At 37.2% G+C, this 20,487-nt stretch overlaps 1 protein-coding gene across 1 annotated transcript in view; it reads left to right on the top strand.

Annotated features, from left to right (window-relative positions):
* The first annotated feature begins 1,946 nt into the window (after positions 1-1,946).
* The window catches only part of LOC139730592 (transcription factor CP2-like), a 58,401-nt gene continuing 39,860 nt past the window's right edge, over positions 1,947-20,487 (top strand). The window contains exon 1 of the mRNA XM_071641449.1: positions 1,947-2,053. Coding sequence (XP_071497550.1) covers positions 1,947-2,053 — 107 coding nt within the window. The remainder of the gene's footprint in view (positions 2,054-20,487) is intronic.

The raw sequence follows: 20,487 nt of genomic DNA, 5'->3' as shown, positions 1-20,487 counted from the left end.
AAAATTATATGAATATAAAGATATATAAATAAATATATGAATATACAAATATATAAATTTATAAATATATGAATATATAAATATTCAAATATATAAACACATAAATATTTAAATATATAAACACATAAATATATAAATATATAAATGATTATATGTTTCTATATGTTGATGTCAAACCCATCCGTAATTTCCACACACTTTAATTGTATTGAATGGGAAGTTTCTTCATTTACACATGTGGATCGCATCAGTAAAGTTTGAGGAAAATCAGACAATCCATTCAAAAGTTATGAATCTTTAATGCTTTGGTACCACCATCACTGGATAAGAAGACTGCAACAATTTGTGATGTCACAGCAGAACAACATTATAAAGAAAATGTTAAAAGAGCATTCTGCAAAATGTCATTTTTCTAGCAAATTGAAAGAGCAATTGACTTATCTCTCTCAGAATGTGGGGGGAGGGGATATAATATCATCCTTATCATATGTCACTAACAAGTCATAGGAATATGTACTTTTCATGAAGAATACAATTTTTAAACTAGTAGATCTTTCAAATCAAAATTTTTAAAAACATGTCAGGTAAAAAAAAGGGGGGGGGGGGCTGGCAGGAATCAAACCTGTCATCTACTGCTTTCTAGGCAGTGGCACTACCACCAGGCTATCCCTGGTTGCCGGCATTGACACAATGAACTAGGAACAAATGCCCAAGCTCTGATATTCTGACATTGTTATGTTAAATAATTCAAGACAGACAAGGTATATTTAATGAAAGCAAGAGATTATTCAGCAGAGGGGGGAAGATATATAAGGTGTGAGTTTTCTTCAATTTGTCTGTCCTCTGTACAAATGAAATTTGTCAGATCCCAACTGCTGATTTACATTTTTAACATTACCTGTCAGCAGCAGTTGTGATCTAACAAATGTCATTTGTACAGATGGCAGCCAACAACTTGAAGAAAACACATACCGTAACAATTTTCAACATATTTTCACTTTTCTATACATATTGTGAAAGGAGCATTAAACTTCCCTCTTTTAGATCAAGCAGGGGGAATAATATTACCTTTGACATATGTCAGTATAAACTAGGCCAGGGAATGAAGACTATTCATATGAACTTATATCTTGTGGAATTTTCTATCTTTTGATTCTTTATCGTAGTGCACATGTCATAGCATGATAATTATGTAGTAGTCTTCTGATCCTGTGGTCTCATCACCAACATTTCAAAATTCATACATTTTGAATTGATTATCAGATCTCACTCAGACTTTCACTATTGTGCTCTACTGATATTGCTGCATTCACTCGATCCATATGTATGTTTGTGTTTCATTTCTCTTTAATTTTTAAGAAAAGAAATTGAGGGACAGGAAATAAAAAAGGGGATAGAGAGATTACAAAAATAAAGATACTATCATGTAGCTGTATTTGTGGATATGGGGATGGATAATACACAGATGAGAAGATGATGATTACATGGTGGGGGGAGGGGGAGATGGAGAGGGAGAGAGTATTTCGATCCCAACCTTCACAGATCTCCATCTAAACCTATTATTTTCCCACCCCCTGTTAAACATATCTGCTAATGCATTCCGAGGTTAAATGGTGATAATATTTGCTGCACAAGTAATATGAGTAAAGATTATATAACTAAACATCTCAGATGCAATGGTATGTATCTAACTACACTGTAATATCTCGCCGCTCAAAATCTTATTATTCAGTGAGTGCGATGCGCGGCCAGCCAGGCATAGTGTAGATTTACCTTTGTCATGTGGTATTTGACGCCACCATACAAATTCGTTCGGATTGGAGGTCGATTGTTGTTGTTGATATTTTAACTATCGGAGTCTTGCGAAGGTGGAGGTGGAAAGGTGTTCAGATTTTATGGTTACATTTCGTCGCTAGAAAAAGAAAACCTTCATGAGCAGAGGAAATATGGCGTGGAGTAATACTCTTCATGTTGATGATGCCCTTGCGGAGGATTTCGCATCAAATTTGTCCGGTTTGGGCACCGAACTTGGTACTGGAGCATACAACATGAGGTGAGACAGGTTATGTTCGTTTCGGTTCACCGTCATGACTGCGCTCGCAATCGCAGTCTAGTCGCAGCATAAACTCGCGCTAGCGGGGGTCATAAATCGGAAGCCAGCAACGTTCTCGAACTCCGTGGCAAAATGATTTAAAACGGGAAAAAATGAAATGGAGAAATGCCCTTATGTGGCCAACCTGTGTAACAATAAGTACTAACGTTACTGTTCCTAGTACAGTACTATCATACGCAACGGTGCCTGACGCTAGAAAGTCGCAAGGTTACGTGTGTGTAAACACTAATTTAACAAATAACAATGTCGATAATATGACAATAGTGAGATCACGAGATTGATTCTGTGACTGTAAAACGACCTTTAATCTATTCACAATATTATGACTTATGTTTTGTTTTGGACGCTTACTTTATGTAACATCAGAACATCAGCCTTCAAAGTACCTAACTAAATAAGTACCGGTTGTACTTGTTGTAGTTTAACTCATAACCAGTGATAACACAACAGTGACCTCCGGCCTCCAGCAGGACAAAAAAACAGGCAAAGTTAAAAAAAAGAAGAAACATACACACACACACACATAAAAAAAAAGAAAGAACACATGTTTATTGTTAAGTGTCCTACTTTTTTTGGTAAAAAGGAAGGAGGAGGTCCCCCCCCCTTTTTTTTTCTCAGTATCGCCAATAATGCAATGCGCAAAAAAACTTCTGCGCACACTGCAGAGCCCTGTCATGACGTCACAGCTGCACTGTGTGATTCTTCGGGAGCGTTGTCGCTTCCGGTTGGTTTGCACGTGTCTTTACTCTCAGTTCCCATTTGATTCAATGCAATTTTTGTCTGCTTTTCTGTGTGGTTGCTGCTTTTCCCTTTGGTTAAATAATATAGAATCAAGTTAAAGAAGAAGAGTCTTCTGTTTTTTACTGATTTGTGGTCACTAGAGTCATGCATGGTTCACTACTGCATACTGTGAGGCTTTGATTTGCTGATCACATGATGGAAGTCGAAGAAATCTTCAGCAAAAAATACCCCTGGGGCCTGTCTTATAAAGACTTGTGATAGAAATCAATCACAAGTTGCTTGTGAGTTGCAATGCAAGTTGCGATTGATTTGGGGACTTGTGATTGATTTGAAGGCTTATTAAGACGGGGCCCGGATTAAGACAGAATGTAACCTGAGTGCATATCCAGCCAAACTGGTTCTGTGGTGGCAAGTTTGTCCCCTCGCTGAGCAATCCCATAATGCATCCAAAGCAACGCTTGCCAAGCTGCCCGCAGGAATGGACGATACCACCAACTAAGGCTCTCCCCCATCAAATTCTCCATTTGAGAACTCGGCAAAAATATCACTGAGAGTCTTCTTCCCATCCAGTACAGTGTGTGTAAACCATGGTCATTACACGACTTTCTTTGGCATTCTCATTAACACACAAACAAACACCGTTGTGTTTTTGACAGTGACATGGAAAAAATCCCAATAATTTCAAAAAATTTGTACCTCGTTATCTCATAACAAAAAACTTGTATTTCAAATACAATGTACAGCAACGCAGCTCATATCTGATTGTGCAGGGAGTGCATGCAGTTGAAATATGAACATGCATGCAGAAGATTTTTACTCGGAGCAGCTAGCTGCCACTGCAGCAGTGCAAGTGCATGATATGCAGCAATCAGAGTTTAATACTGTGCATGTAGAGTAATACTGTGCATGTAACTCTATGGCAGCAATGCACTCGATCTTAGATTGCCGTGTGCTTGCGCGAATTGTCTTAAATCCAGTTATTTTATTGACATCACTTGATATGTGCATAGTTAGAAAACTGTTTACGGCCATACTTCTTCTCTTTTTTAAAAAATGGAAAAAAGATCATACATTTGTATTTTCTTTGTTTTTACACAGTTAAACAAAAAAAAGAGAGGAAAAAGCAGGCAGCCTCAAAAAAAAAAAAAAAAATTGGTTGGGACACTAAACATGTTTTTTTTTTTTTTACCTCCGCCAAGGGAGGAGGTTATGTTTTCGTTACCGTTGGTTTGTTTGTTCGTTTGTTTGTTTGTTAGTTTGTCCGTGTGCAAAATAACTCAAAAAGTAGTTAACGGATTTGGATGAAACTTGCTTGAATGATACAAGTAACAGATGATTACAGTTTGGTAGTGATCCGAGAATTATTGGGGAATTTATGAAGGTTTTTTGATATTTGGCAGGTAGGGTCAATGAACTTGGCAGTTCAGGCTGCGCGTATTTGAGGTTTGCACGCGCACTAAAGTGCGTGCTCTAGTTTGTGCTAGGGCGAGGCGCGCCGTGCAGCTGAGGGTTTATGACGTAACAAAGGCTTCTATATTGGGAAATTGGGCGACTTTCAGCTCACAGTGCTATAAGTACGTATGGGTGGAAATCACTGATATCTCTATGGAAGAACAAGATCAGTGGTGAAAATGAGCTGCATGCTTGGCGGAGGTCTGCGCTCTCAGAGTGCTTCTCTAGTTTGTTTTTGTTTTTGTTTTTTTACTCCACATTCTAATTTTCTATAAATGATAGACTATTCATAGTGTCCTGAAAGAAAGATAGTGCAAATGAAAATGAAACAACTAGATTTAGATCTGGCTTGCCCAGCATCGTGATGATCATGTGACTGTGACACATCATTGTCTGAGTATTAAAGTAAGAGTAAAACTCTTGAAGGGGAAATCCATTCCAAATATAAGTTAGTCTGATAAAAAGAGTGAAATTAAGTACGAGTTCAACGATAAAAATTTGACTGAAATCGGATGAAAAATAAGGAAGTTATGACATTTTGAAATTTTTGCTGATTTCTGCAAAACAGTTCTTGTACAGTGGATATGAATATGCAAATGAGTGAGCTTACCATGTCATAACCTCATAATTTTCCATTGATCGCGTGAAAAAAAAAATGACAAAAATTAATGATGTTTCTGTCATTGGAGAATGTTATTCCTGGTTGAATAACTTCAGAATAGTGATCAGTTAGATATGAGGATTTGAGCCTCAGGCATAATTGCGTTTGAATGAAAAAATGGAAATTTTAAAATTTTATGTACAAATGTACTTGTAAACTATATGGTAAGTTTTGAGGGAATGACATGCTCACTTTGCCATTTGCATATATTTTCATATTGACAGTTCAAGAACTGTTTCCTGAAAAAATAACGAAACTTCAAAATGTCATAACTTCCTTATTTTTCGTCCGATTTTGATGTAAATTATACCGTTGAACTCGTAATATCTTACTCTTTCTTATCAGACTAACTTATATTTGAACTGGATTTCCCCTTTAAGTCTTCATTTGATAATGACTTGGGGTGGTATTCTGAAAATCTTCCTAAGTTTCTTCCTAAGTTTCTTCCTAAGTCAGAAACTTCGGAAGTGCCTAGGAAAGACAGAATTGGTATTCTGAAATTTCTTCCTAGGCACTTCTTAATGCAAATTAGGTCATCCTTATTCCCGCCCACGTCCTTTTTTATGCCAAAACGAAATGCCGTATCATAAGGAACCAACTAATGACAATCGCATTACTATGACGTAGGGTCAAATACACGTGTGCACGGCATGTCCCCTTTCTCACTCTCATTTCGCGCATCAAAGTACATGTGCGCGCAGTGAATGACACAGCGCGCCTATCACGATGTTTGCAGCTTGCTATTCTTAACAACGTACATGTACTTAGGACAGGGATGGAGCTTTCCTAAATATCTTCCTAAATTTCTTCCTAGGAAGGATTTCAGAATACCACCCTTGTATTGTACATAGATGTCATTGAAAAGCATTGCATAAAAAAAAAAAAAAAAAAATCATTTATGCCTCTGGCGACACTTCATGGCTGAGGCATAAAAAAACCCCCACAGTCCTACATTATAGGCGATTTAGCTGTCGGTGTCAGACTCTCAGCTCTATGCGCATACTAAGTTGGAGTTGGGACAAGGACTTCTTTGATAATTATTTGGCCCATTCCTTGTTTAAAGCATGACTTCACAAGTTATTAGATTGGTGATCCAAACACATTAACGGCCGTCTCAGTAAGACTTCCATTCAGCGTATATGTCCCCTCACATTAGCCCACCATTTGCCAAATGTGCAATCATGTTTGCATCAGTGTTAAGCTACATTTTGATAAGGGTAGGGTATCGTAGATAGTCAATATTTTCACATGATTAATTTTTTGCACTGACCAGCTTGAAAACATATTTGCAGGTTCTTAAATTTGCTCTCTGTGCAGATTATTGCTTTATACTTGTATGTTTCCATCTAATTCACACACAAAAAAAACCCAATATAAATCATCAGGTCATGCTGCCTGATAAATTCGAGTGCAGACTGCACAGAAACTACTGTACTTCACACACACACACACACACACACTTGTACAGCAGGGGGCATATTGGTAACTGACAAAGACCACAATTCAAACCATTCAAAATGTGCAGAGAAAATTGTGAATATTTTTGCAGATCATAGAATTCATGCTAGCCATCAGTTCAGCAATATACACAAAAATTAGTGCACTGCGAAAATGTCCGTGTTTACAGTAGTAAGTGCAGAGTGATACGTAGGCAAAATTGGTGGGGGGGGGGGGGGCATATATGTACTACACCTGTACCATATGGAAATCTTTCCCCCATCTCAAATTGACCATTTTTTTTTTGTAATTCAGCCAAAGGAAATTGGAATGCATTGCATTCTTGATGGATTAGCAATTAACTGCTTAGTGGTTGCTTCTGTTTACTTTGTTTACAGTAGTTCTCTTTTCTTTTCTTTTTTGGAAGAGAAATTACATTACTTAAAGGGATGGTATACACTTTTGACTGAGATGGGAATTCAGCTCTAGTTTTAACTCTTGGCAAGATAATTACACGACTTAATCTACAAAATATTAAAGCGCATACAATCCATTCTAAGAGGAATTATAAGTTTATTTAATGAAAATCAGTTTTGAAATGGCTGAAATATCCAAAAAACAAATGGGTCTTATAAAAGGTGGATCCCACCTTTCATGAGACCCCTTTGTTCTACTTTGTTTTTGGATATCTCGGCAATTTTAAAACCAATTTTCATCAAATAAACTTTTAATTCCTTTTAGAATTGTGTACTTTTAATATATGTCATATAAGTGGTTTCTGATATCTAGCAAAAGGGTGAATCGTGAATCCTTATCCCAACCAAAACTACAGCTGTATACCATCCCTTTAATGCTTAGAATACAGGCTTTAGTCAACTGATCTATTTCCAAGATCATCTAATTCCAATATGGCTAAAGCCATTTAGAAAATAACCTCCTCTCAATCTGGGCTAATGGCCATTTGGTCTAATCTGGTACTCACTTTGGCTGATTGTCATTTTGTCTATAAATGACCAAATGGTCTAGTTGCTATCTTGTCGATTGATTCCCCCCCCCCCCCAGTTTTTTTTAATACCATTTGCTCTACTAGTTCATCTATTTCTTAGGTAGTCCATTTTTCATGGACAGTAGGTCTAATTACTGTATGGTGTGCTTCCCATTTGGCCTATTATTCACTAGGATTCAGTTGGTCTATTTCCATTTCATCTAATTTCATTAGGGTCTTATTTCCACCTAGTCTACGAGCAAATGCATCTGATTGTCATTTCGTCTAAATACTGCTTTGTTTAATAACAATTTAGTCCCTTTCTCGTTTGGTTTAATCACCAATATGGCTACTCTCGTTATGTGTACAGATTACACGTAGGTAGATTAAAAATCTGAGCAAGTGTGGTTCATTGTTTTGCAACATGGGTCTTCTTCACCTGGTACGGTGCAGGTCACAGAGAGGATATCAACTTTTTAAGTTCAAGAGATGGATCGAGATCCACGTAGAGATTCAGTGGCTGACTAGCAGATACAAATCACAACAGTTACACCTCCAGTGTTGCTGACATGCTTGCACAACGTGGATGGGTATCACTTCGGACCAGAATAGAATAAAAAGGTATTACCCTCTTCTACATGTACAAGATGCACAACCAACTTGTGGATTTCGACCTGATGCTGTACATCTAGCCCTCAGTCTCAGTAGAACGACATGAATGATGAAAGATTTCACCTATGGTAGAAGTTCCATTCTCCAGAACTCATCAATATATGGTACTCTTTCTTTCAATGCACTACCTGTAAGTGAAGTACTTGTAATCTTCAATTCTCTACCATACCGATGGCATTTGTGGAGTGCTTTTGTCACCATTTGACCAGAGGCATGAAGTAAACTATCTTGAGCTTAATACTTGCACTCTTGTCATATAAACACCAAGCACCTGTCAGCACTTGCATGATTTTTCCTCGCTGGATGCTGGCAGCCAAGTTACATCTACAACAATCTTCAGGATTGAAGGAGGCAGAGTACCCTGAAGAAGAAGAAGAAGAAGCCAGCTTGGTATATGATATCGTCGGCTATTGTGATTATCATTCAAATTTCCTGCGTGTGACCTACAGCAAACCTAAAATTACAAGAAAGGTTTTACCGGCTAAACCCATCGACTGATTGTACTATCTGCATCCCTATGGTAATGATAGGATTATGCTAGCATGCACACATGCTCTGCATGGGTAAGTGCCAACAGCACTGCCAGCATGCAGATGTTTGGTCTGCAGCTAGCCTGGTACATCTGTAGTGGTATACAGCTACAGGACTGCATCAATCTCGACTTTCGACTCTTGGGGAATCATAAATTTATTACCATTGCTACCTTGATTTGAGGCATTGTACAATGGAGGTGTACCTGACCTCAAAAGGGAAACCCTGTATTTCATATAGGGGGCAATTCCACGGTAACTAGGACACAGGTGCCAAAAATTCAAAATGATATTTGTTTCAAACACCATACATTTTCAGACAGTACTTGAGTTGAAGTTTTAAGAATCATTATGTTTTTCAATAAAAGCGGCCATTTTGATTTTCAAAATGGCTGCCAAAATATGCCTATAACTCAACGGTGAAAAGAGTGTATTGTCGCATAACTTACTCTCTGTATATCCACTTTATTAGTACTCTAAACAACAATCTTTCATATGTATGCAGTTACCAGAGAAGTCTTTTACCACATGATAGAAAAAAAAAACTGGTAGCTTTAAAGAATTTGATAAAAACTGTTAATTACTTTGATAATGATGGATGTAACGTCAGTTACCAAAAACAAGGAATTTTTAAGTTTATTCATCAAAGGAAGTGAGCTGTATGATGTAACTTGGGATTTCTAATGTATGCCCATATGCCTTTATTTCAATACCAGAAATAAGGATACTTGGCATTCTGGAGAGTCAAAATGAACACTACAAAATGTGTAACGTCAGTTACCGAAACGTCATACACGAGTATGTAACGTCAGTTACCATGACAGTAATTATAACTGAGGCAAATTTTTTGACTTTTGGCCATTTCAATACATCTGGGAAGTCAACTTACAACAAAGAGCAGCAATCCCTTTCATAGGAAGTGATGTCATTACCATGGTATGTCCATGGATACCAGGTATTTTTTTTTATACTTTTTTTTTTCATTTCTAAATTCATTTACCATGATTATCTTTTTTTTTGGGGGGGGGGGGCTTGAGCTTTCGATTTTTGATTCAGCACAAGTTTAAGGTTAAATCATCTGGAAGTTTAGTTTGCCAAATGCAGTATATGCACTCAAATTAGTACATTCCCAGTCCTACGGGATGATAAAGCTACCACAGTTTGTAGGCCTAATCAGTGACATGATTGCATGTTAACCACATTTTCTAAAAAAAAAAAAAAAAAAAAACTTCTGCACAGCTGTATACCAACAGTTTAACAATCTTCACCAATGTTTGCTTTCGCTGGCATTTTTCTTTCTTTTTTTTCAAGAAGCTTAGTCAAGTTTCTACCTCAAGGCAAATGCACAAACAGATATTTCTTCTCTTGCACTTTAAATGTGTGGTGTAGTTAACATGGCTCATCTTGTATTATATGGTACGTAAGGCATGTACTCATTATTGTTTGAAACTTAACACTGATGTTGCTCAAAGTGAGAGAGGATTCTATAGGTTTTTTTTTTTAATTGTTCATACAGTGTGTATTTGTTGATTACTTTATTCTATTCATGCAGGGACATTTTGTAATACAACACATGATAATTATGAACAGAAAGAGTTTTTTATATTGATTTTAGTATTCTTTCATTGCAAAGTCCGATTTCTTGGTATCTCGAATGTATTTGCAAGCCGTGATATATCAGTGAAAAGGAAAAGAAAAACAGTCAAATTTCTTCAAGCTAGGAATAAAACAATAATGCTCTTTTGACCAAAAAAGCATTTATTTTTCTTCTTCACAGAGAAATATTAAAAGTGTGACTTTTCATTTAAATCAATTGATGATGGAGATCATCAGGAGTAAAATAAAGAAAAGAAGGAGAAATATATCACAATAGATTTCATACATATTTATGCATATTTATGAGTTGATACATGTTTTTTTCCCCATGACCTGGAAGATATTTTGATATTTTTTTGAAGCACAAAAATATCCATGTTTTGTGTAGTACTACGAGGTATTATGGGTGGAGCACTCTATGTAGATAAAAACTTTCCTGTTCATTAAAAAACAAACAAACAAACAAACAAAAAAGCCCTTAGTCATGTCAATATATTTATACTTGGAACTGCTTAATCTATTAATGGCTCTGTGTAATCATAAATGTTGAATAAAAATTAAATATTCAGACAAATGTCAAGAAATATCCTCTTGTGCATTTACAATATTTTTGCCCAACTGTGCTATGGCATGGGGGGGGGGGGTTTCCCCCCAAGGGCCCACCCAATCATTTGTGTCTTTAGATTTTGTTTTAATTTGTTGCTGTAGTTGCCTGGGATTGTCACTGGTACATTGCACCAGTATAATAACATGTTAAATAAATTAGTTCTCTGTAAACCCCACGGCAAAGTATGTGTAACATCAGTTACGTAACGTCAGTTACTGACATGTTTACCTTTAAGTTTTCATAGAACACAAAGAAAATGGACTACTGTTTCATTTCATTGTGTATTTATGACTGATGAACCAAGGTATGACTCCATATCAACCAAATCATTCTGAATGGTCAGAATTATGAAATATCACATAGCTATTCCCAATCATGATTTTGCATGTGTAAACCCTATGGCAAATGTAAGCGTAACGTCAGTTACGTAACGTCAGTTACCGTCATGCCTTCACTGAAATTGGCATGATGGTAAAAGGAGACAACTAAAGTGCACATTATTTTGCACACCTGTTCCTAAGAACCTAGGTGTATTGCCATATTAAACACATAAAGGCTAAAAGTCAGGGACATGAGATATTTCCATTTACATCTACACCATAATTTCCCATGTCCTTTTTCCGTAACGTCAGTTACCGACACATTTTCACTTGCTATGTGATAAGAAATGCAGTTTGAGAGAAAAACTTTCCACCAATTTCTTCCTTCTCATGAACTCATTCATCAATGCTAATTGCAAGCCCAAGGTGCTTTCATTCACAAAACTACAAGGTAAATAATTTCATGAAAATCCTTACGTGTAACGTCAGTTACCGTGGAATTGCCCATAGGGGTTTTTCCTACACGGAAAGGAGGCGGACAAACGGATTCATCTATTGGCGCTGTCGGAACCGGAGAACGTGCTCGGGAACCCTGGTAACCCGAGATGCGGTTGGGCCGGATGGCTACAGGCAGCCGAGCGAGAATATCCGTCATTCTCACCCGCCGCATGTGGATGCTATGGCTGTGGAGCTGACCAAATCCCATGTGAACAATATTGAAGCAGCAAATGAGTTGACACCTATACCCCAGATTTATAGGCAACACCAACTACAACTGTCTGTAGATAATGAAGCGGCTATAGCCGTTCTTCCATCATTTACAGTGTAGGTATGAAAGGCAGATAAACTAATGTGATTTTTTTTTAAAGGCCTACATGATATTGATGAGCATGATATTATTATAATGTAACTTTCATATAAAATGCAAAAAAAAGAGGGAACTGACTAGAAATGTATAATATATCAAGTTAGAGATGAGCATCTTCTTTGCTCATTTGTCATTTAAAATGATCAATAAAAAAACAAACCACCTGCTGTGATGTTTCACCCACTGCCAGTATGTGTCACGTGGAAAGCCTTGTAGAGAGTCTATGGGGATTCTAGAATCTTGTTTGGTATGGGTTGATCGCTTATCTGAATTTTGGCTGGAAAGTAATGTGATTTCAATAATATTTTCCCAAAACAGAATAAAGAAAATCTACACAATTTTGTAGGTAATATAAATTTCAATGCAGTTAGGAATGAAGCAAAAATCATGAGGGATTATTAAGCAATATTGTATAAGCCTTAAACTGTTACCATTTAGAAAAGAAAAGAAAAGAAAAGAAAAAAGAAACCCCCACAAAGACTTTGTAATGTTAAAGATATTACATGTAGTTTATCTTGCTTACTGGTTGTGTGAATATAGTCATTGCTAATCAATGTGTGATTATTTGACTGGGTTCTCAGAGTGAAATAAATAAGAAGTTTAACTATACTGTAAACAGAAGCTAAAGGACAATATGATTGACTAGGAACCATATCACATACTTCGATAGTAAATTTATCAGAAATCTGCTTACAATGCAATTGCAATAATGATAACATTTATTGCCATAAGATGGTTACACTGGGAAATCCTGAATTTTTGGCACAAGTTATATTGTGCTGTGATAATGGGGATGCATGTACACAGTTGTAAACACCAGCTGAGGATGTCCAATTAGCCTTCTCTAAAAATGATACCGGTACTGGTAGTAAAACTCATCACCAATGGACTACATATTGCAGGACAGTTAATGTATTTCCCAGGGGCCTGATCAGGCATTTGAGCAACTGACTGAACACATACAGCAGGAAATTCCTCTTTGATTTTACTAGCATTTTCTTGTATTAGATTTGTGAATTTTCTCTATCTGGTGACAAGCATGCATGTTAATGTAGATTTGGTGTCTGACAATTGTTCAAATATAATGCTTGATTCCTTTTATGTTGACATAGCATTTCTTCAAAATAGCTTCATCTGCAGTGAATATCATTCTCCAGCATTAAAGTTGAATTGATGGAGGTTACATTCCTCAAAGTTCATCGAGCTCGAGTGATTTGTGCAAATATGTGTTGGAAAGAGGCAGAAAAGCTACAAGTAAGCTTCTGAATTCATAAAGAGTCAAACCTTGGATAGGGGAAGTGGCGCAATGCGTTGTATGAAAGCTTGATATTCATTTTGTATGTTCGAGGGCTACTGGTTTCAATATTGGCAAGTAATAATGTAAACAAGCTGTGATTCAAAGGGATGATTCTGCAATCTATATGCAAAATGTATGACTATGTAGGTCCATACAAATATATGAAATCGCATTACCATTTTTGAGCTGTTTCATCTAGAACTTTGGTTTTTGCTTTCAGAGGAGGAACATGTGAAAGACAGGAAGTGTATCTTACAGCAGATTTTACTCGGGTCATGAATCTGTTGTGTTAATATACAAGATTTTTGTAATGTTCATGAGTTATAATCTTCATATTTCTCAGACTGTGAGTAGAATCATTAAATTTCAGGTTTTATCTAATAGCAGCAACAGAAATACTGCAGTGTTTTAATGACGATCAAGTTCTGAATTCAATTGGAGGAAATAAACAGGAAATAAGTTTAGAAATAGATTATAATGCCATTGCAACAATGATTCATCCATGAAACTCGATGGCTGTTGCTGTGTATGTCACAGCTGTGACAAGTTTTCAATGGAGGCTTATGACACACCATTAGAATCACTACATTGTGTGTCTCTACAAGAAGACACACACACAAGTGGATACCTATGGCAGCTAAATCTTCTGGAATTGATAAGTATTCTGTAATAATGCCTGTGCACACACAAGAATGATTGACTTTTTTATTGCGATGCAAAAATCAATTTTATACGCCGCCCTTCACACTATGGCTGCAAGTGAAATGCATTAGATTTCGAAACTGTGCGTATGATAGTTGTACCAATCTGCCTAATAACTGAAGCATGACTCTGGCAGCCTCACCATAGGCTACAGCCTGTAAGTGAGGCAAGTTTCATCATGTGCTGTTCACTCACACACTGGATTGTGAGGGATTAGTTTTTAGAAAAAAGGAAAAAAAAATCAAGACACATGGACTGATATTCACAATGTGTCAGTTTGGTACAGATTTGGTTTTATGTCACACACAAGAATGATCTGTTTTGGGTTGGTTTGTTTGTTTTTTGCATCATGTTGCAAAAATCAGTTATCAAAGTTTGTCATTTTGGGGCCTTATTAACCCATTGAGGACAAGTCTGGAGTATTCTATGGCAAGTGTGTATGGGAAATGCTTGTTGTAGCAAAATCATTCTATCCTCAACAGGTTAATTCACCTTGAGATGACCTGCGGTAATATTATTACATACAAGTTGTAGGAAGGGCAGAAATAAATGGTTAAGAGACGAGTGACCTGAGTAAGAGGGCAGAGGTCAAGGTCAAAGGTTGCTTCATTTTAGTGACCATTTTTCTAGCCAAAATTTCTTCGAAAGGCCAATGGGAATATGATTTGGTTTAGTAGATAGGAATGATTTTAGAAACTTCATTGGAGAGCTGAGAGCTTAGGTTAATTCTCGAGGTCAGCCAGCTGTCAAGGTCAATGAACTTCATCTGCATCAATGTATTGTATGGACTGCAATAATTTTGACAGAACATAATACATACCTAAAGTGGACTATAAAAGTGGAAATTTTTGCAGTGTTGAAATTTCCACGCTACCTTACAAAGTAGCGCGAAAATCAAAGCATGCAAATATTTTTGCGAGCCATATGTTCCAGTACTTGATGTCTTGATTCTGAGGAATTAAAAACACGCGAAACTCTTCTTACACGCCCAAGCATGAAAAATTAGTCGCGCCAAAATATGTACTCTTACAGTATTGTGTGAAAATGTAGAGGCTTTCCACTCGATTGGTCATTTGCTGTGAAAATGCTCTTTCTTTTATGGTATGATTCCATGCATTTTCTTTTAGAGCATATACTGCAAAATGGTTGCGGCTACAACTAGAAGCTAGTAAAGTATTGTACCTACTTCTTGCAATGTGAAAATAGTCACCCACTATACCTTCAGAAGTACAACCTTGTAGCTCGGTGTTGAAGTGCAAGTTTTGTAATATTGAATTGCAAACAAATCAAACAATGCATGAAACTACTTGATCTGCACCTTGAGTTTGTTGGATAGGACCACTCAAAAACTTGTGTGGGTAGGGGGACAATTTGTGAGCATGACCCCAGACAATGCAAGCAGGAAGAACTTCATAAAGCTGGTAGACACAAAAGTCCTGAGTCATGTAGTACGTGCAGCTATGTCAGACAGACTATTAATTACACAGACTGATCATTTTAGGGGAAATAGCGACAAACTGAATAAACACCAGACCATATCATTGCTTCAACTCAGCTGCGCAGGTATATCATGTACTCTTAAGGGCTTTTTACACTTGTAAATTTTTGCTTAGCCCCGGACCAACGGTGGGGCTAAGGGGGGGCCTTAGCCCCACCGTTGGTACGGGACTATCCTTAGCCCACTTTCTGTTTACACTCGGTTTTTGCCAAAGTGGGCTAGCCCCACCGATAGTACGGTACTATCTGGCCCTGCAAAATAGCAGGGGTTAGCACCGCAATTGCGGTGCTAGCACCGCAATTGCGGTGCCAAGCAAGTGAGTGTAAACAGAACGAAAAAATAATCCTGGGCTAAGCGACGGAGACGAAGTGCGACCCTCACTGACCAATCAGAAACGAGGATATCAAGTGCTGCCGGTGCGTGCGTGTACGCATACAGTACACAGCGTAATTATGAATATTCATGTGGTTTGGAAAGTCCGGGGCTAAGAAATATGAGTGTAAAAAGGTTAGTTTTCTCCTTAGCCCCGGACAAGAGATAGTACGGGACTAATTGGCGAGTGTAAAAAGCTGAAAAAATTGGTACGGGACTAACGATAGTCCTGGGTCAGAGAAAGTCCGGGGTTAAGAAACACAAGTGTAAAAAGCCCTTTACAATCTTGCTTCTAAATGAGCCATTTTGCTGTTTTATCAAAAGAGAAGGTTGCGTGGTGGAATGAGGGTCACCATGCACCAGATTAATGAAAATTGCTTGAAAATGTGATGAATAATAAGTGCCGTTAGCCAGAAAAATTTTACCTTGCGAGAATGTTAAGTCATTCTGTCACGAACATCTCATCCTTGTAGCTATTCTAAGTAACAGTCATGGTCGTATGACTGTCTTGTCTTAATCTGATTGAATGTAAACTTTTTTGCTTGTGCTGGTTTCATTCAAAATAGTCTTCAGTATTGAGTGGCATCTGGAAATTGCTCACCACACTTCTGAAGAACTTTATTAGTCTTTATAGGCTGTTGATCAATGCATTGCAAAAGAAAAGTGTTTACAGCCTAGGAAGTCTAAATTTGTTGTAGAAGAAAACAATGAGTTTGCATTTCATGCATAAACCTGTTGTTAACTTTTAAGTCATGACATAGTGCATACAAGCCAGTTTGCTTTCCTGATCAGTTCATATCACTGGTATTTGATATTCTACAAATGGAGCACAATTGATCATTCATGGTATGCAAACTGAAGGGGATTATAATTTTTTAGGTGATACGCTATCAGCGTATCACCTATTGTGATTGTCAAAATCTCTCTTTATTTCTTTTTATTCTTCTTTCTTTCTGGACAATTTTGTGTCATCAATATCTCAAGAATGACATTACGGAATAACATGACATTTTCAGGGAACATGTCTCATGACAATATCTAGCCACAATAAGGTTTTCATGACAGTAACATATCTATGACGTCGTCTAGGCGCCATTTTGTGATTTTTGGACCATGTTACATGATCGATCATAACTTCATAACTAAAGGTCATTTCTGTATCATTTTTTGTGGACATAAAGTTCAGGTCACGTTCTATCTTACTTCTTTTGATGCTAATTACCTAGGACATCATTAAGTGCGCGTAAGCGCGCGTCAAAATTTTAAAAGGCTCAAAACAACTTTCCAATGGGAAATCTCGAAGTTTCAGACAATTTTATGCGTTTCAAACAATTTTGCGCGTGCGCGTCCGTCCGCGCATTTTCGCGCGCACAGCGCGTCAGCAACATGAAAATACACTTTTTTTTGACAGATTTGGATTCCTGATACTTTGAGCAACAATATCCATTGATTTCTAATCGATTCCTACAAATAACAAAGCAATGCACTTGCGTCAAAGTTCAAATTTCGCGTGCGCGTCTATGTGCAAATATAGTGAAAAAACATGTCTTTGTTTATTTCGCCATAGCTCTTTAAAACGTCAGGTGACCCTATGTTTTTATTGCATATTACAAAAGCATATAAATTGGACATGACGTTTCAAGTATCATTATTTCCATAATTACATTATGACGTCATCATATCGTCATCTGAAATCAAAAAAGTGGAATTAATTTTTTTGAGGTACTGTTTCTGACATTCATTTGCTCGTATCTCTGTTGTTTAAGCTCAATATTATCCCAAATTCAGATATGTTGTACTTTGAACATTTGCCTTTCAAGTCCATGTCATGGTTTTGAAATTTGATGACGTCATCATGCTTTAAATTGTGTTTAAAGGTAAAGACGCAAAATCGGACAAGTTTACGTGTTATGTCTATGGGAGGTGATTTTTTTAGAAACCATGCATTGACTTGACAACGTTTAAGCACCTTTATCTCAGCTGATTTTGCTTCATTTCCTCTGAAACTTATTTATGTTGTAGCTGTGACAATAAGCTGCAGTAATCATGCATTTTATTCTTTGAAATCTCCTCATGAGGTTGACAATTTTGCAATTTAAAACTGAAAATGAGAATGGAATGCGGACCAAACGATTCCTGATTCATCTTTCACGTACATAAGCTTACGTTCCTCTAATTTTCTCGTCGAGACGTATGGTCGAGTGGTTAGAGGCGTCGTCTTAGAAACGTGAGGTTGCACACGTACGGGTTCGATCCTCACAAGAGCACGAAAGAAAATAATATATTTTTTTTACTTTTTTTCTTCAATAGAGTACTACACCTTCGTCCATGTAGAAATCACGTTTGCATGTAAACACACCTATACGCACACACTCACACAGTATACCTTTGTTTTGCGTTGGAGACTGCATTACTTCGACTGCTGCAAAATTATAGTTTTGCAGGTTGGGCTTTTCAAACTGATATAGTATACTGTCACAACATGAAATTTGTTCATATTAATTCAGTAACACAATGTAGTCGTGGTTACTTTGTGCTGATTTATACATGTAACAAGCTATACATTGTAAAAAAGGTATTCAGTCTTCTGTATTGATGATTATTTGTCAATTAGTGGTTTTTGTGGAGTTTCAGATAGTGATAAAAAGTATGGATGATAAGTGCAGCGATAATTCCTATAGTTAGTTCAAAGCTGTGTTACAGATGTTTGATACATACATTTAGCATTGTGTGTGTGTATATACGTGTGTATACAGGTTGGCCATATGACACATGCTAGACAATTACTCTTAATTGATTAGCAAACGTGATCAGCTATGGAACTGAATATGGTACTAATGTATGATGTTAATGATTCTGATTAAACTGTGACGAGTTTAAAGGGATAGCGTAACTGTGTGTAAAAATAAGGCAATTATAAGGATATTTTAGGGCAATTTGATAACCATGCCTATAATAATTTCATACAGGTACTAATGCCTGCCTCATATTCAAATGATAGATCGTCATGTCAATAGCAAACTGACAACGTACGATGAATGTGTTATATATTGAACAACTGTCTTTCAAGTCCATAACGTTCCCCATATTTTCCCGTCGAGACGTGTCGCCGAGTGGTTAAAGGCGACGTCTCAGAGACGTGAGGTTGCGGGTTCGAACCCCACAAGATCACGAAACAAAATAATTAGCTACTTTACTGTTTTTTTTTCTTCAATTTTGTATTACATATTCGTCCATGTAGAAATCACGTTCGTATATAAACGCACCTATACACACACACAGACACACACACACGCCATATCCCTCTTTTTTGTGTGTTGGAGACCACATTGCTTCGACTGCAGCAACATTTTGCAGGTTGACTTTGTCAAACCGATCATAGTATGTAATGACGACGACTGAGGTGTTGTACTTTGAACAATTTTCTTTCAAGACCATGTCATTGTTTTGTAATTTGATGACGTCATTACACTGAAAATTGTGATTAAAGGCAAGGTATCAAAACCAGCCGATTATAGGTTTTATGTCTGCGGGACGTATTTTTCCCAAGTTGCCAGAAATGGCATAGCGACCTCAGTCGTTACAAGGCCGCTTTTCCGTCTAGCAATGCAATAGATGTTCACACGGCCACGTTAGTTGAGTGGGCATTGACTTTCCCCCCGTTATATCTATACATTGTTGTTGTTTTTTTGTCTTACCATTTCCGTGGATGACCCGTGGTCGAGTGGTTACAGATACGGTTTCGCATGCACGCTCAATATAACTTCAAGGTGCCTATATCACATTCTTTTCTTTGTCGATCACAGATGACTGTCATCTCATGACCACAAGCGTATCACCTAACTCGTCCTCAATGTGACGAGTTTTCATGTCTCGTTCTTCTTTCTTTCTGGACAATTTTGTGTCATCAATATCTCAAGAATGACATTACGGAATAACATGACATTTTCAGGGAACATGTCTCATGACAATATCTAGCCACAATAAGGTTTTCATGACATTAACATATCTATGACGTCGTCTAGGCGCCATTTTGTGATTTTTGGACCATGTTACATGATCGATCATAACTTCATAACTAAAGGTCATTTCTGTATCATTTTTTGTGGACATAAAGTTCAGGTCACGTTCTATCTTACTTCTTTTGATGCTAATTACCTAGGACATCATTAAGTGCGCGTAAGCGCGCGTCAAAATTTTAAAAGGCTCAAAACAACTTTCCAATGGGAAATCTCGAAGTTTCAGACAATTTTATGCGTTTCAAACAATTTTGCGCGTGCGCGTCCGTCCGCGCATTTTCGCGCGCACAGCGCGTCAGCAACATGAAAATACACCTTTTTTGACAGATTTGGATTCCTGATACTTTGAGCAACAATATCCATTGATTTCTAATCGATTCCTACAAATAACAAAGCAATGCACTTGCGTCAAAGTTCAAATTTCGCCTGCGCGTCTATGTGCAAATATAGTGAAAAAACATGTCTTTGTTTATTTCGCCATAGCTCTTTAAAACGTCAGGTGACCCTATGTTTTTATTGCATATTACAAAAGCATATAAATTGGACTTGACGTTTCAAGTATCATTATTTCCATAATTACATTATGACGTCATCATATCGTCATCTGAAATCAAAAA

This window comes from Diadema antillarum, unplaced genomic scaffold (assembly GCF_040938485.1).
Source record: "Diadema antillarum isolate AM-2024a unplaced genomic scaffold, OU_Dant_1.0 seq00000321_RagTag, whole genome shotgun sequence".
In the NCBI taxonomy this organism is placed as follows: domain Eukaryota; kingdom Metazoa; phylum Echinodermata; class Echinoidea; order Diadematoida; family Diadematidae; genus Diadema; species Diadema antillarum.
This window is presented reverse-complemented; position numbering and strand designations above follow the sequence as displayed.